Here is a 14,592-nt window from a genome sequence, read left to right on the forward strand (position 1 = left end):
TTGAAATGTTGAACATATTTGTAACAGATAATTGGGACAAAATGAGTTTTAAAGATGAATAACTTATTTATCTTCCACAAGATAGATAGGAACCCCCGACACCCCCTTGTGTTTTATGGTAGATGTGCTGTTGGGTCATACTTCTACCAAGGAAAAAGCTAAACGACTGGTCGCGCTCCTGTGCGAGCGCGCGACCACTCAGCCCGGCAGGCCGCGTGCAAAACCGGCCCATCTACTCCCTCCCCTTCCCCCCACCGCATTCCAAATTCCAAATCGCAGACGTCGGTTTCCGACAGGAGCGGAGCGGCTGCGGGCGGCGGAGCGGCCGCGCCGGGGGAGCCGCGGCGAAGCGGCTGCGTCGGGTAGTCGCGGCTGGAGCGGCCGCGCCGGGGAGCAGCGGGCGGAGCGGCTGCCGAGGAGCGGCATGGGGTCAACCTCCACTGGAGAGGACGAGGGGGATGCTGCAGGCCGCGGCGCCACCAGCGGCGTGCAGCGTGGCGCCTGCATCGGCGTGCATCGAGGGAGGAAGGTGACCGCAGGGCGGCCCCCTAGACCGATGGCTTCCTCCCAGGCTCCATCTGACGAGAGCGTCCCGGATGATGTTGCGGGCCGTGCGCGAACGAGGTCGTCGACCCGTGGGGGAGGCGTCGGCTCCCAGAGTGCGCCCGGCGCGGCTGCACCCGGTGCGACCAGCAAACCAAGGTGACGCTGCACTAGTAGTAGTACTTTAATTAGTTAGCAATCCTAAACAAGCAGCTTGCAACCGTGTTACTACAAGTTTAATTGTGGAGCATGTTCACCGGTGACGAGAATACGGCCGTAGTGCGGCAAGATTCCCTCACTAGTGACGACCATTTTATCTATTCATTTTAGAATTTCTGCCTTTCATCCCCTTTTTCATACACCCGGTTTGTTTGTTTTGTAAGTTGTAGGTAGTATAGACACAAATCCATCATTTCCGCCTTCCGAGCATGAGCTGTTAGGATTTGCCTTCTGAGCGTAAGCGCCATGATATTCCTTCGTAAAGTTGCTTAGCATATGCAATTAATCATTCAGACTTTTTTTTGAGATATTCAGATTATGATATGTCATGATGCTTTCATGTTCAAATTCAGATGATTTATCCTCCAATTCAGCGTTTCGAGTCTTTTGAATTATGTAGCAACTTATTAATTCCATATGTAGCAACTTATTAATTTCATATAGCTCTTTTTGCCTTGCTAATGGCAGCGGGGAAGGTGCCGACTCCCCTAGAAGGGCAGTGTCAGCGAGCATTGGAGTAGAAGGGGCGTCGGGTGCGGGACGTGCTACTTCCGGCACAGCATCACAGCCGCCAGTCGGCAAATCATGGTGACACCTCTATTTTTACCCTCTCCCCTCATGATTTTTTCTCTCATTTGCCTACTGCATAGTTCTTTTTGCGGCAAATTGTGTGCAATTTTTTTTGTCACAAATTTTGTATTCATTCGTCTGAGGTAGTTTATGAGATTGTGTGGAAAATTGTGCGCAAATCATTTTGCCATTTTATTTGATCCACGTTTACTATAGTCATTTATACTTGAGATATTCAGATCATGCTATGTCATGATGCTTTGAATTTTATGCACTATGTCATGATGCTATGTCAAATTCATTTGATTTGTTTCTCGATTTCAACGATTTTTTTCATAGCTCTGAATTATGTGCATTTGATGCTTGTCTCTGGTTTTTTCCAGCAACTTATTCATTCCATATGTAGCAACTTATTCGTTCCATATGTAGCAACTTATTCATTCCATACATAGCAACTTTATTCTGTTATCAAGGATACAAGGGGGCAATTGTTGTTTCATATAGCTCTTTTTTTGCATTTTTTACAGCATGGCGCGGAAGCGCAAAGCTGAAGCTACTAACACAGCCCCGTCTCCAAAGAGAACAACCAGGGCTTCTTCTAGAGCGGACAAGGCTACTTCTAGTGGCGGTGCCCAAGGTGATGCAACTGCAGAATTTGATGAAGCACAAAAGCGTGCAGAGCAGGTATCATTTTCGTCGAAGTTGATGAATCATCTGAATTTATTTTCTGATTTTGTTGTTTGATATAGCAACTTGTTCATTCCTTATGTACTAACTTATTCAAATTTATTTTTGCAATTTATCCATGCCTGTGTGTGCAACTCATCTAATGCATCTTTTTCTTTTTTTAGGATGTAAGGAAAAAAGGATCTGCAATGAAATTGAGCAAGATCAATGAGAATCTAAATGCTGATCAGAAAGGCCGCGTTGCAAGTGTTGGCTTTGGCGGCCTTCTTGAAGTCAAGTGCAACAATATACCAGAGAAGCTGTCGCTTTGGTTGGTCAACAACTTTGATACCAACAAATTCGAGTTAGTAATTCCACAGAGAGGGACAATAAAGGTGGATGATGTTGCTATTAAACGAGTGCTCGGATTACCAATGGGTGCAAATTTGATTGATTATGAAAAGAAGAGCTACTCTGAAACATTTATTGAGTTCTACAAGCTTTTTGGACACGAGAATGATCAAAATGCACCAACATTTGTAGAAGTTGAAAAGTGGCTGCGCAGTGTGGGAAAGGAGCTAGCAGATGACAAATGGTTGAAGGTCTGGCTTATGTTTGCCATCAGCTCCTTTTTGTGCCCAACATCGAGCACAAAGTTGTGTGTGCGGGCTTTCCACTCCATTGCAATCATTGAAGAAATCCATGGATACAACTGGTGCAAACTTATAGTGGACAGGCTCATCAAAGGAATTGCAGATTTTAAGAATGGCGAGCGAAAGTTTTTATCTGGGTGCCTCTTTTTCCTAACTGTATGTATGCTGAACTTTTCCCATATTTTACTTTTTCCAGTGTTTGTTTTTTGCAAGATCTGACCATATGTATTTCTCCTCCTGCAGATATTATACCTGGATTCACTTGACATTGGTGACATTGTCAACCGAGGTTTGGAAGTAAGAGCTGCTGCTTGGACAGAGAAGCTTGTGACCAAAGTCTGCGCCATGGATAGGGTATCCGATTCTCAGTTTGGGAAATTGCAAGTAAGAATTATACGGCAAAAACATTTATATATGCATCTTATACAGCAGAATAACTTATACATGTGCAATTAGCAACTTGTTCTTATGTTATATTCTGAACTTATACATGCAGGGTAGCAACTTATGTCAAACCAGTAACTTTTTCCACTCACGCACCCTGTTTTTTTTCTTTTTGTGTAGCTAAAGCCAGAATATTCATGCGTAACGTTGATTCCACCATAAAAGATTCATCAATTCATTGATTCAAACATGCCGGAATCGCTCACAGCAGTATGTTTCTTGGTCCATCCTTCTTTGTTTTCTTATTCATCATGCATTTTTTTGCTTTGAACTTTTTATATGATCTAGTAGTGCCATTATTTTTCTGAAACATGTCAATGCAGAATTGGGATGTTCTCAAAAGCGCACTTAGTGAGTTCAGCATGGCCATCAATCAAGCTGTGTTGAATCTTGCTCTAAACTTGCGCCAAGGTGTTCAATAGCAACAAGCACGTGCACAATCCCTGCCAATGGGGTGTCCAGGACCTAGTACTTCTAAAGGCACCCGGGAGATTAGGAAGAAAAGAAAACATGATGATTTGGAAGACCCAATTGATGAGGTTAGGAGTGATGAAGAAACATCCAGTAGCGATGAAGAATTGGAAGATTGTGGCGACTCCGAGTCTTGTGGTGAAGATAGAGATGAAGCTGATGGAAATAGTGATGATGATGACGATGATACCACTAGATCACAAAGCCACCCAAGAGGTACCGAAAAGCAAGGTAGCATCATTGTTTTTCTATCCAGTACATCTCATATTAACAATAGAATCTTTTTTTTCTTATAGTACAAAGCAAGAGGGTTAGATTTCAAGATGAAGATAAAGCAGAAGGGAAAAAGGGGGCCGCCAATGAGAAAAAAAGGTAACACACCTTTCTGACATGATATGTGGATCAGTAACAAATCTTGGGTCAGTAGCATCTTATATATTGTGTCAGTAGCATGTTTATATTGGATCAGTAGCAACTTGTTGTGTTTTTTTTACATGACATTTTTATGTGTCTTTTATATTCATAAGGATCTGCTACTGGAGCGTCATCCAAAGATCAGGCCGGTGATAAACAAGGCAACAAAGATGACCACGGAGATGGTGGTGCAAATGATGGGGACAACAACCCAAAGGAAAGCATCAAAGATTATCCAGCCGTGACACAATCAGGCGTGTAAACCATTCTGATAATATGTGAATATTAATTTAGATATTCAGTTGTACATTTCTTGCAGTCTTTCTATTGTGATGTAAGTGGTGAAATAATAGTTTCCATATTTTGAATGCACTGCAAAAAAAAACCTGGTACTAACTTGTATGTTTGTTTGACCAGAGATGGTAACTTCTGTTCATTATTGAAGCTACTTGTATGTTTCTGTTCATATGTAGTTTCTGAGATTGCGTGGCAACTTGTATGTTTGTTTGACTAGAGATAGCAACTTCTGTTCATTGTTGTAGCTACTTGTATACGTTACGAGTTTCCTCAGTCAGCAACTTATATGCATTATGAGTTTTTTCTTAGATGCCAACTTATATTTCATCATCATCGCTCTTTTTTTTCGCTTGGCATGTCTGATTAACCAACATACTATCATAGGTTGGGTATAGGTTTCATCTAGCACAGTATTTATTCCGGTAGAGAAGCACTTCAACAAGACTTTTGTTATGGTGGATTGGCTTAAAGAATATCGAGTAGATTAATCTTTTTTAGAACAACTTGTATCTTCTAATGTTTTTTAAATATTTTCTATTGTTATCTCAGGATCTGCTGCCGGAGATTCATGTAAAGATGATGATGGGGCCAACACTCAAAAGGAGAGCAACAAAGCTGAACCAGCTGGCACACAATCATGCATGTCAAATTCTTATATTGTTTTGCCCCCCCAGCAACTTGTGTTGAAGGCCTGCAGCAACTTATTTTGGATTAATAGCATCTTACTTCTTGAGGCAGCAGCTATTTTTTTTTCTAACCTGCTATCAACTTGTATGATTGTGTAATGGTGGATTGGCTTAAAGAATACCGAGTAGATTAATCTTTTTAGAACAACTTGCATCTTTTAATGTTTTTTAAATATTTTCTATTGTTATCTCAGGATTTGCTGCCGGAGATTCATGTAAAGATGATGATGGGGCCAACACTCAAAAGGAGAGCAGCAAAGCTGAACCAGCTGGCACACAATCAGGCATGTCAAATTCTTATATTGTTTTGCCCCCCCCCAGCAACTTGTGTTGAAGTTCTGCAGCAACTTATTTTGGATTAATAGCATCTTACTTCTTGAGGCAGCAGCTATTTTTTTCTAACATGTCTTTTTTTATATATAAAGATCCTGTTGAACCATCATCAGAAAAAGATGAGGTTGCTGACAAAAGTCAAGGGACACCACCTAGCACACAGTCCGGCACACAATCCGATTCTGACTTTAGTGGCCTTTCACCAATAACACCAGCAAATCAGCATGGCCTTCTAGGATCTATGACACTATTGGACTTGATGAAAACACCTACTATTGGACTTGATGAAAACACCTCCTGAACGGAAAGCTCTTATCTTTGAGATACCTGAAATCTTTGCCGTGCCTTGTGTGAACCTGCGAAGGAAGCCTTTGATAATATTGTCCAAAAGGAATCTGAAAGTGTGCAAGAGACAGCTGAAATGCCTGATGAAATGAATTCTGAATTGAAAGAACATGCAAAGAAGTTTGAGGATAAGCTAGTCAAAGATATGCTGAAAATTCCAAGGACAAAGAGAAGTGCAAAGCGATCAGATGTGGTGTCAAGGAAATTGCTAGCTACCAGAGGTAGGCCACCGCTTGCACCCAAATCCAAGACTGTTGACAAACAAGCTGGGCAAAAGGAAGAGCGCCTTCCTGATACAGTAGCGACTGAACAAGCAGAGGCACAGACAAAGGCCCAACCAAAGGCAGCATCGACCCAAGTGTATGCAAGGAAGTTTCCAGAAAAACTAGATGCCACCCGAAAACATTCTGAGGTACCAACTTATGACATGCCAAAACTACACTTTACGTGATAAGTTATGCATTTATAATATCTGTAGCTAATCTGTATTTTTTTTTGTTTCCTAGGTTGCAATCACAATTGGGATGATCATAAGGAAGTGCCACACAAACTAACACAAGAAGTAAGTCTTCTTTAATTTTTCAATTCAATATGTGTGCAAACTAGCTGCTTTGTGTAATATATGGAGGATATTAAAAAACATTAGCAACTTGTGTGCAGATATTGAAATACATAGCAATATTGAAATAGGAAACTTTTTGTCTGCAGTGACCTAGCAACTTTTGTGTGCAAACATAGCAATTTGTGTGCAGTTGAATAACAAACTTGTCTTCAGTGAAGTAGCAACTTGTGAACATACTTTTTTTTTACACTACTTCAACTCTTTGTGCAGGGTGTTGTCAACTTCAACCAGACCAAAGGTTTAAAGGATGTAGCTGATGCTCTGAGCTTCTCCCTGGGCTTAACTGATGATGAAGATTCTCAAGAAACACACAGAGGGCATCTTGTCAAGTATGTGCCTAGCATAGAAGATGAAAAATTGTACAACGAGATATGCAAGCACAACAGGCTGCATGGTGGTCAAGACAACAGGCATGCCAATATCGCGCCGCCTTGCTCTTTTTCTTTCTGTTTTTTGTATCACTTTTTATTGAATAAGATTGTGGCCAATTTTTTTTTTCAGCCCAATGTTCTTTCAGTTAGACAAGATATCACTGTCAGCACATTAGATAGCAAAGGGCATGGCTATGGGAAAATCACTAGATACTAATGCTATGGATATTGGGACTTACATGCTATCAGAGGACCCAAGACAAAAGAGGAGGAAGATTTTTTCACCATGGGTTGTGGTAATAAGTTTTTTGACCTCTAGCATATTATGTATCTTTTTCATTTTGTTCCCCATATTATGTATGACATTTTCTTTTGTGCTACAGCTGCAATTTCTCCGAGGGGATATGTATGCCAACATGGTTGAGAAGGCTTTTAACTTCATCGACTCAGATTATGACATGGTAAATTCTATGTGTTCTTTTCTTTTTGAAAACTTGTGCCTGAAGCTTTTGCAACTTGTCTTGTATGTCTCTATCAACTTTATAACACAGAACTAGCAACTTTTACCATGCACTGAAAACTTGTGTCTGTCTGACTTGCAACTCAGGCATTGAAGCTTTTGCAACTTGTAATGTCTGTCTCTATCAACTTTTATCAACTTTATAACACAAAACTAGCTACTTTTACCATGCACTAAAAACTTGTCTGTCTGACTTGCAACTCAGACACTGAAGCTTTTGCAACTTGTCTTGTCTGTCACTGTCAACTTTATAACACAGAACTAGCAACTTTGGCACACTCATCTTTTTTTCCATGTTTGTTTGATTTTTGCACAGATATTATTTCCAGTGTACCAAGAAAATTCAGCACAGCCAGGTGGCGATGGGCATTGGTTCACAATTGCAGTACACATGGCTGATAAGAGCTTTCAAGTGATTGATTCGTTGAGAAACTCCGACAATAATGAATTGACACTCAAAGCTAACCAGGTGCGTGCAAAAGTGATCACATTATGGAACAAATTCACATCAAAGCACAAGGGATGCCAAGTTCCTCTCATTTATAAGTTCACGTTGAAGTACATTGATGGCTACAAGCAATTCGAAATGTAAGGACAAGTTGCTTCATCATTGTTAATTTTTGCAAATTCTACACCCTTCTCTAATGTGTGTTGTTATATGTTTTTTTTTTCCTCCAAAACAGCCATGATTGCAGTCTGTTCACACTTAAGGCCATGGAATATTGGGATGGGGAGAACCTTCCCAATTTGATGGAGCTTGATGAGTTGAAGCTGAGGAAGCTAGTTCTTGCTGAATGGCTTCATAGTCCTGTCAACAAGTTACAATACAAGGCTGCTTTTCTCTCCAAGGGAAAGGGGAAGATTGCACAGTAGTTGGCTAGGATTAGAGTGGTTTGAGCGGCGAAGATGGCAACAATACTTTTTCTCTTTGATGATGTAAATGAATGACTTATTTTTGGATGTGTACTGCTGTTATATGGGGGTTCCAAAAAACTAGCAGCTTGTGTGTGGTGAACAAGCAACTTGTCTATGGTTGGATAAGCAACTTGCAGCATTGAACAACAAACTTGTGTGCAAACATTTTTTATTTTAATTGCAACTTTTTTTAACACAAGACTATACAAGTTCCTGTTAAATTTCAACATATGAGCTCCATACGTCAATGACTTGTAATAATACACTATGCAGAAAATATTTTAATGCACCACATGTTGAAGTATTTTTTATATGCACAAAATATTTTAGTGACTTGTAATAAATGAGGTTCATTTTTTTCCGTGGACACTTGCAACTTGTGTACAGTGAACAAGCAACTTGTGTACAGTTTGAATAAGCAATTTGACTGTAGTTAACAAACAATGTTTCAAGGCTGACCATCATACATCATGAACGAAATATTTTACAATCCACAATCCGCACCACATCAATCTTTAATAAATGTTTCATCACACCACAAATATTTGTTAAGATCACAATCGCGTTTCAGTAAATTACATTAAATTGGAAAAATGTACAATAAAGCTTTAATATTTTTTAATATGTTGGTTTCATGAGCAGCAACCTCGCTTAGTGATATATCCAGCAACTCTTTTGTTTGCTTCATTGCCGGCTTGGCTGGGCAAGCTGATGTAGTATGTTCAGTAGAACCACAATAGCCACATGGTGGTTTCTTTAGCGGAATCAGCCCAAACCTATCTTGTACCTCTTTGATCTTGGACGCCCTTGCTTCTTTGTTATTGGCGGGTCCCCAATCTCAGCACTAGGAACATGCGAGTCTGGAAATAAAGATGCTAGTCACAATGAGTTCAAGTTGCCAAGAGTAATGCATACAAGTTACTACAACAAAGAGTACAAGTTGCTACGAGTAATGCATACAAGTTGCTATACGTACCATTAGGCTGTTGAGACAGATTTTGGGCCCCAACCCCTACAGCTGATGAGCTTGTTTTTTTACGCGACTTTTTCTGCGGCCTTGGTGCTGCGGGTTGTTCAATATCAACATGTTCGCACTCCATCCCTTGAAGAACACTTGACGCTCTCCTTTTCCTCAAAGCGGCAAGTTTAGATTGCAAGGCAGCCACTTGTTTTGAGACTATGCATAACCCTCGTCATCACCCATGAAAGGCTTCACAATCTTATTAAAGTTGGTGCACATCCTACTATAACGAACAACATGCTTTCCATGGCTTGTAATTTGTGCTTCCTGCAAAGGCTCATTAGTGGCAACTTCGACTCCACTCTCAACCACTGGCTCAACTGACCATCTACGAAGAATGTACCATTCAGGCACCTCACGGACTGCTAGGAAGTCAAAAACCTTCAATATGTGGCAGCAAAGCACTCCATCTCTCTTAAACTTGCAACACATGCAGCTATACAAGCCCTCCAACTGGGACGCTGTCACCCTGAATGTTCGTGTCCCATACAACAAATCGGGGCAACACTTGTATGGAACAACATCTATCAAATCATCGCCCTCAACACAAACAACATAGTAGCTAGAGCTTAGCTGGAGCTCATTTTGAAACACATTGAACAACTTCCTCGTGTAAGCTTTCTTCATTTGTTGCTCCATAGGATGCCCTGTCAAGTAGTGTGGAACCTTTGTGGCTGTCGCTGCTTCTTGCAAATCTTGCTTGCTGAAAATCCTTGTATCTTCTTATATTGGTGCACAAAGTTCAGTATCGAGTTCTTTGGGTTCACATAGCGCTTTAGGACAGCATTGAAGCCTTCACTCCGTGCTGTTGTTTGGAGGAAGGAGAAGAAACAATGCATGAAATATGCAGGGACCCAACAATGTCTCATGTCATACAAATGTTGGAACCTCTCATCACCATTGATCTCATGCTTGTCCAGAAATGCCTGCCACTTCTGCTCAAACTCTTCCGGTGTGAAGCTATTGTCAATGCAATCTTTGAAGTCATCTGCCAACTCCTGCTTACCATCCAAGAAAGCTCCCATGGACTTTCTAGCATTTTCATAATGTGCCACCTATAGTTTCTATGAACTGAACTGAAAAAAACCTCTGCGATAGCAGCAGCCATTGCAATATCTTTGATTAACCCGCTCCTTCTACGAACCCTAGAGGATCCTTGCCTACGCATGTCTTTTATCCTGTTTAGTAGGGCAACTGGTGGAATAGAGTCACATATGCATGTCTTTTGTACCGCCTGCTAGCTTTGATTGCAGGGACTATGAAAATTGATTCTGCAATTACTTTTCGAGAATGGTAGTAGGGGCCTTTTTGGGAGAGCTCCATCTCCAAAAAAACAGCTCTACTTCACAAACTTCAGTCCACCTTTGGGCTCTACTCAGTAATTTTACTCCATCATGTTTGGGAGACCTCCACTCCACAAATCCCATAGGCCCAGTTCCATTCGCTCACTGACCCAATGTGCAAGCAGTAGTCCACAACTCAGCCCATCTAAACTTCCCTCACTTTCATGTGGGGCTTGCTTATCAATTTATCTTACTGTTCTTCCTCTTCATCCCGAGTGTGCAAGCAGCCAGCAGGCAGCGCTGGCAGCGGATTCCCCTGGCATTAGGCAGCGGCAAGCGGCGGGCAGCAGGCCCCAATCGGCATCGGCACCAGCGCCGCCCCGGACATGGTCGGAGCCCATCGCCCACCGCAAGCGCGCCTCCTCACCGCCCTGTTAGTCGAGTGGTGCTCCCTCCCACTCCCCTGTGTGTGCTATGACGGCGCAAACCGATGAAGGCGGCGGCGGCGCGACCTGACAGCATCGGCGTGAATCGAGCGCGGCAGCAGAGGCGCGAATCAAGCACGACTGCGGTGGGATCCCGAGTGGCGGGGGACGACCTAACCGGCAGCGGTAGCATGATTCAGTGGGCTGTAGGGAGGGTGGCGCGCCCTGACGTCAGCAATAGCGGCTGCGGGACTCCGACTCGGGAGCGGCAGGTGATCCATGGTGTCCAGCGGCCATGGTGGAGCTCGGGGGTGGGGGGGTGGTGGGGGGAGGCAGAGGGGGCCCTTCAGGCAGCGCCACGGCGGCGGTGGGTGGGGACCAATCGGGCAACGGCGGCAGGAGGGACCATGGCGGGCAGCGGTGGCGAGAGGAGCCACGACGAGCGGCAGCGGCGCCCCTTGGCCACAAGCCTTGCCTTGTACTTTTCAATAGTACAATCAGGCCTCATTTTCTTAATAAAGATCCACTTGCATCCAACTGGTTTGCAACCGCTTGGACAGTCAGTGATCTCCCAAGTCCTATTGGACATGATGGAGTCCATCTCACTATGGATGGCCACTTTCCAATACTCTGCATCAGGAGATGCATAAGCCTCTGGAAGTGTTTTTGGCACGTCATCCACAAGATAAACAATAAAGTCATCACCAAAGGATTTCACAACCCTTTGTCTCCTACTTCTGCTTGGAGCATCATCGACTTTATCATTGTCTTCGTCGGATGTAACTGGTTCACTATTTGGTTCAGGTGAAGTAATTGTTTCAGATTGATTGTAAATCTGAGTTTTACTATTACTCACTGTTCTCATGGGATAAATATCCTCAAAGAATGAAGCATCACACGACTCCATGATTGTGTAAGCGCTCACATCAGGAGAATCTGATTTCACAACTAAAAATCTGTAAGCCGTGCTGTTTTATGCGTAACCCAAAAACACACAATCAGCCGTCTTGGGTCCAAGCTTTCTCTTATTCGGCACTAGTATATTGACTTTCGCCAAACAACCCCACGTGCGCAGAAAATTGACATTAGGCTTTCGCCCCTTCCATCCTTCATAAGGAGTGATGTCTTTGTTCTTTATCACAACTCGATTAAGGACAAAGTTTGCTGTCAAAATAGCTTCCCCCCACCATTCATAAGACATACCGGAACTCTCTAACATGGCATTTACCAAGTCTGTAAGTGTCCGAATTTTTCTCTCAGCCACCCCATTTGATTGAGGTGAGTTTGGTGGTGTGACCTCATGGATTATACCATGTTCAACACAGAATTGAGAGAACTCATTTGAGATATATTCTCCTCCACGATCATCACGTAAACACTTTATCTTTCTCTCAATTTGGTTCTCAACCTCAGCCTTAAAAATTTTAAAGTAGTGAAAAGCTTCATCTTTTGTTTTCAGCAAGTAAATATAGCAATAACGTGTAGCATCATCTATTAAGGTCATGAAATATCTCTTGCCTCTTCTAGTCAACAATCCATTCATCTCGCATAAATCTAAATGAATAAGAACTAATGGTGCCAAGTCTCTCTTCTCCTCTAAACCCTTGAAAGGTTTTCGAGGTTGTTTTGCTTGCACACATGATTGGCACTTTGATCCTTTGACTACTTCCAATTTCGGAATAAACTCTAATCTGGACATTCTAGCAATGGTGCCAAAATTGATATGACAGAAATGAGAGTGACACACATTAGACTCACAAATTTTATTCATGGATGCAATATTTAGATGCAAATTTGGATCAACAGTATTTAAGGGGAACAAGCCTCCGCTCTCATAGTGTTTACCAACAAAGTTCTCGAATTTAGATATTACAACTTCATTGGATTCAAACACTAACTTAAAACCATCTCGACAAAGCTAGGACCCGCTAATGAGGTTCCTGTTTATTGACGGAGCATGCTGCATATTCTTCAAATGGACAATATTCCCTGAACTCAGCTTTAGTTCGACCCTGCCAACACCAAGAACAGGCGCAACAGATCTGTTTCCCATCAAGACGGAGGAAGTTCGCTCTCCCTGGTAAGAAGTAAACAAGGATATGTCAGAGCATACATGTATATTCGCACCAGTATCAACCCACCAATCTGTAGATTGAAGTACCGAAAATACAACTGGAAAATTACCATGCCGAGATCCACCGGCCTCATCGCCGTTGCCTATGGTGACGTTCACCTTCTTGTTAGGCTTGCCATCATCTCGGTCCTTGTGGTAGCGGCAATTCTTCGCAAGATGCCCTTCTTTGCCGCACACATAACATGCTCTGATCTTATCATCCTTCTCATGTTTCTTCTTGAAGTTAGTAGTTTTTTTTAGGCTTTCCACCATAGTTCATCTTACCCTTATAGGTGGGCTTGTTCACTATGATGTTTGCACTTGCACCTTGAGCGGATGTTCCTGGAGCATCCTTTGCCCTTGCCTTCTCTTCCACATCGAGAGCTATAATCAGATTCTCGGTGGAGATATCCTCTCGTTTGTGTTTCATGGTTGTGGCAAAATCCCTCCAGGAAGCAGGGAGTTTGGCAATAATGCCCGCTGCCACAAACCTGTGCAGCAAAATTACTTTTAAAACCATACTGATAATTTAACTAAAAAAGTAACGCCTCTTTTAAAACCATACTGATAATTTAAGTAAAAAAAAGTAACGCCTAACATACCATGAACGAGGGAATAGCTCATTGGTAAGTCATTTTTTATATCTTTGAGATTTGAGACTAGGTTTCGAATCTCATATGTGAAAATGTTTTTGCTCTTTTTAAATAACTAATTAAGACCACATTGTGAAATAAAATGTAAAACTAACAATCTTATAGATCCCAATAAAAAAAGAACTAGCTGGCATCTTGTGTTTAATTGTTTATGAAATATGCCTCAAACTAAAATATGGTAATAGAATAATATGCATATTTACAACATGATTTGAATGTAATTAAAACTAAATAACGAACCATGGCACAACCAAGGAGGTGGCCTGGTGGTCATTTGTGATCGACTCAAATCCACCGCACCTGTATAAAAATGATGAATGCCAAAACATATACTAGTCAAAATAACTATGACGATTTCTGTGACATTAATGCTGAAATGTCATTGTTTTGTGGGCTCGATTATGACGAATTCAATGAAACATCACTAAGTTTTGGGCCAAGGGCCCATACTTCAAATCCATGACGATAATTTGAAAATCGTCATGGATTGTGTGCGATTGTGACACCTTTTTAAAACATCATGAAATTTTCGTCATAGATCACCACATTTTTTGTAGTGCCAAACTTGCAATCTCCCCAACCAGTAGCAGCATCTCATGTGCCTGTGCAACTATCGACTTTGCAGCATCAATGTTGTAGTCATAGAACTGCTCATAGGTATATAGTAAGCAACCACCTTCTGAGACTGCAAATTTGCGCTCAAGTGCATCCCACAACTCCGTGGGGTTAGTGTAATCCATGTACAAATCATACAACTGATCTGACAGCAGGGATAAGATACATCCAAGCGCTGTAACACTATCACCCGCAAACGCCGCGGTCTGCTCAACCGTGAATGGCATCACTAGATGGATCACCCACCACAGTTCCATAGACATGAGCCAAAATTTGACTCTAGTCTGCCATCTCCGAAAGTTATAATTAGCAAACCTCTCAGGCTTCATTGCATCCGAAGGACCAGCCATCGCATATATAGGGTTTCTAGATTGTTGGAAATATGTGTTTAAAGATACCAGATTTCAATCTGA

General features: G+C 42.0%; 4 protein-coding genes across 6 annotated transcripts; 3 read left to right on the forward strand and 1 right to left on the reverse strand.

Annotated features, from left to right (window-relative positions):
* The first annotated feature begins 274 nt into the window (after nucleotides 1-274).
* LOC120686697 lies at nucleotides 275-4,446 on the forward strand. Of its 2 annotated transcripts, none has more exons than XM_039968907.1 (9): nucleotides 275-702; nucleotides 1,231-1,350; nucleotides 1,860-2,016; nucleotides 2,184-2,807; nucleotides 2,895-3,035; nucleotides 3,216-3,305; nucleotides 3,419-3,782; nucleotides 3,863-3,938; nucleotides 4,094-4,446. In XM_039968907.1, the coding sequence occupies exons 1-6, from the start codon at nucleotides 425-427 to the stop codon at nucleotides 3,255-3,257; spliced, it is 1,362 nt and encodes a 453-aa protein (XP_039824841.1). In that variant the 5' UTR covers nucleotides 275-424; the 3' UTR covers nucleotides 3,258-3,305; nucleotides 3,419-3,782; nucleotides 3,863-3,938; nucleotides 4,094-4,446. The 2 variants fall into 2 exon arrangements, with proteins under 2 accessions (XP_039824841.1, XP_039824842.1); XM_039968908.1 differs by having other exon boundaries at nucleotides 3,870-3,938.
* Nucleotides 3,545-5,597, forward strand: LOC120685161 (protein starmaker-like). Its single transcript, XM_039966987.1, has 5 exons — nucleotides 3,545-3,782; nucleotides 4,094-4,234; nucleotides 4,827-4,904; nucleotides 5,158-5,247; nucleotides 5,389-5,597. The coding sequence occupies exons 1-5, from the start codon at nucleotides 3,545-3,547 to the stop codon at nucleotides 5,595-5,597; spliced, it is 756 nt and encodes a 251-aa protein (XP_039822921.1).
* On the forward strand, nucleotides 5,271-8,220 carry LOC120686698. Of its 2 annotated transcripts, none has more exons than XM_039968910.1 (7): nucleotides 5,271-6,053; nucleotides 6,148-6,203; nucleotides 6,474-6,673; nucleotides 6,765-6,930; nucleotides 7,018-7,095; nucleotides 7,471-7,623; nucleotides 7,838-8,220. In XM_039968910.1, the coding sequence occupies exons 4-7, from the start codon at nucleotides 6,823-6,825 to the stop codon at nucleotides 7,841-7,843; spliced, it is 345 nt and encodes a 114-aa protein (XP_039824844.1). In that variant the 5' UTR covers nucleotides 5,271-6,053; nucleotides 6,148-6,203; nucleotides 6,474-6,673; nucleotides 6,765-6,822; the 3' UTR covers nucleotides 7,844-8,220. The 2 variants fall into 2 exon arrangements, with proteins under 2 accessions (XP_039824844.1, XP_039824843.1); XM_039968909.1 differs by having other exon boundaries at nucleotides 5,273-6,053; nucleotides 7,471-7,742.
* A 4,329-nt stretch (nucleotides 8,221-12,549) lies between these two features.
* On the reverse strand, nucleotides 12,550-13,194 carry LOC120684370. Its single transcript, XM_039966232.1, has 2 exons — nucleotides 12,983-13,194; nucleotides 12,550-12,875 (listed from the first exon to the last, which is right to left on the reverse strand). The coding sequence occupies exons 1-2, from the start codon at nucleotides 13,182-13,184 to the stop codon at nucleotides 12,727-12,729; spliced, it is 351 nt and encodes a 116-aa protein (XP_039822166.1). The 5' UTR covers nucleotides 13,185-13,194; the 3' UTR covers nucleotides 12,550-12,726.
* Between the last annotated feature and the right edge of the window lie 1,398 nt (nucleotides 13,195-14,592).

Source organism: Panicum virgatum, chromosome 8N (genome assembly GCF_016808335.1).
Source record: "Panicum virgatum strain AP13 chromosome 8N, P.virgatum_v5, whole genome shotgun sequence".
NCBI lineage: Eukaryota > Viridiplantae > Streptophyta > Magnoliopsida > Poales > Poaceae > Panicum > Panicum virgatum.

Excerpts from the sequence above, each read along its gene's own strand:
- LOC120684370 (XM_039966232.1), bottom strand. The coding sequence starts at position 13,184 with ATGGTGGAAAGCCTAAAAAAAACTACTAACTTCAAGAAGAAACATGAG. Across the intron at positions 12,876-12,982 it reads GGCCGGTGGATCTCGGCATG|GGAGAGCGAACTTCCTCCGT; the intron begins GTAATTTTCCAG and ends ACTTCTTACCAG.
- LOC120686697 (XM_039968907.1), top strand. The coding sequence starts at position 425 with ATGGGGTCAACCTCCACTGGAGAGGACGAGGGGGATGCTGCAGGCCGC. Across the intron at positions 2,808-2,894 it reads GGTGCCTCTTTTTCCTAACT|ATATTATACCTGGATTCACT; the intron begins GTATGTATGCTG and ends CTCCTCCTGCAG. Across the intron at positions 3,036-3,215 it reads CTCAGTTTGGGAAATTGCAA|CTAAAGCCAGAATATTCATG; the intron begins GTAAGAATTATA and ends CTTTTTGTGTAG.
- LOC120686698 (XM_039968909.1), top strand. The coding sequence starts at position 6,823 with ATGGCTATGGGAAAATCACTAGATACTAATGCTATGGATATTGGGACT. Across the intron at positions 6,931-7,017 it reads TTTTTTCACCATGGGTTGTG|CTGCAATTTCTCCGAGGGGA; the intron begins GTAATAAGTTTT and ends TTTGTGCTACAG. Across the intron at positions 7,096-7,470 it reads TCGACTCAGATTATGACATG|ATATTATTTCCAGTGTACCA; the intron begins GTAAATTCTATG and ends ATTTTTGCACAG.
- LOC120685161 (XM_039966987.1), top strand. The coding sequence starts at position 3,545 with ATGGGGTGTCCAGGACCTAGTACTTCTAAAGGCACCCGGGAGATTAGG. Across the intron at positions 3,783-4,093 it reads ATCACAAAGCCACCCAAGAG|GATCTGCTACTGGAGCGTCA; the intron begins GTACCGAAAAGC and ends TATATTCATAAG. Across the intron at positions 5,248-5,388 it reads ACCAGCTGGCACACAATCAG|ATCCTGTTGAACCATCATCA; the intron begins GCATGTCAAATT and ends TTATATATAAAG.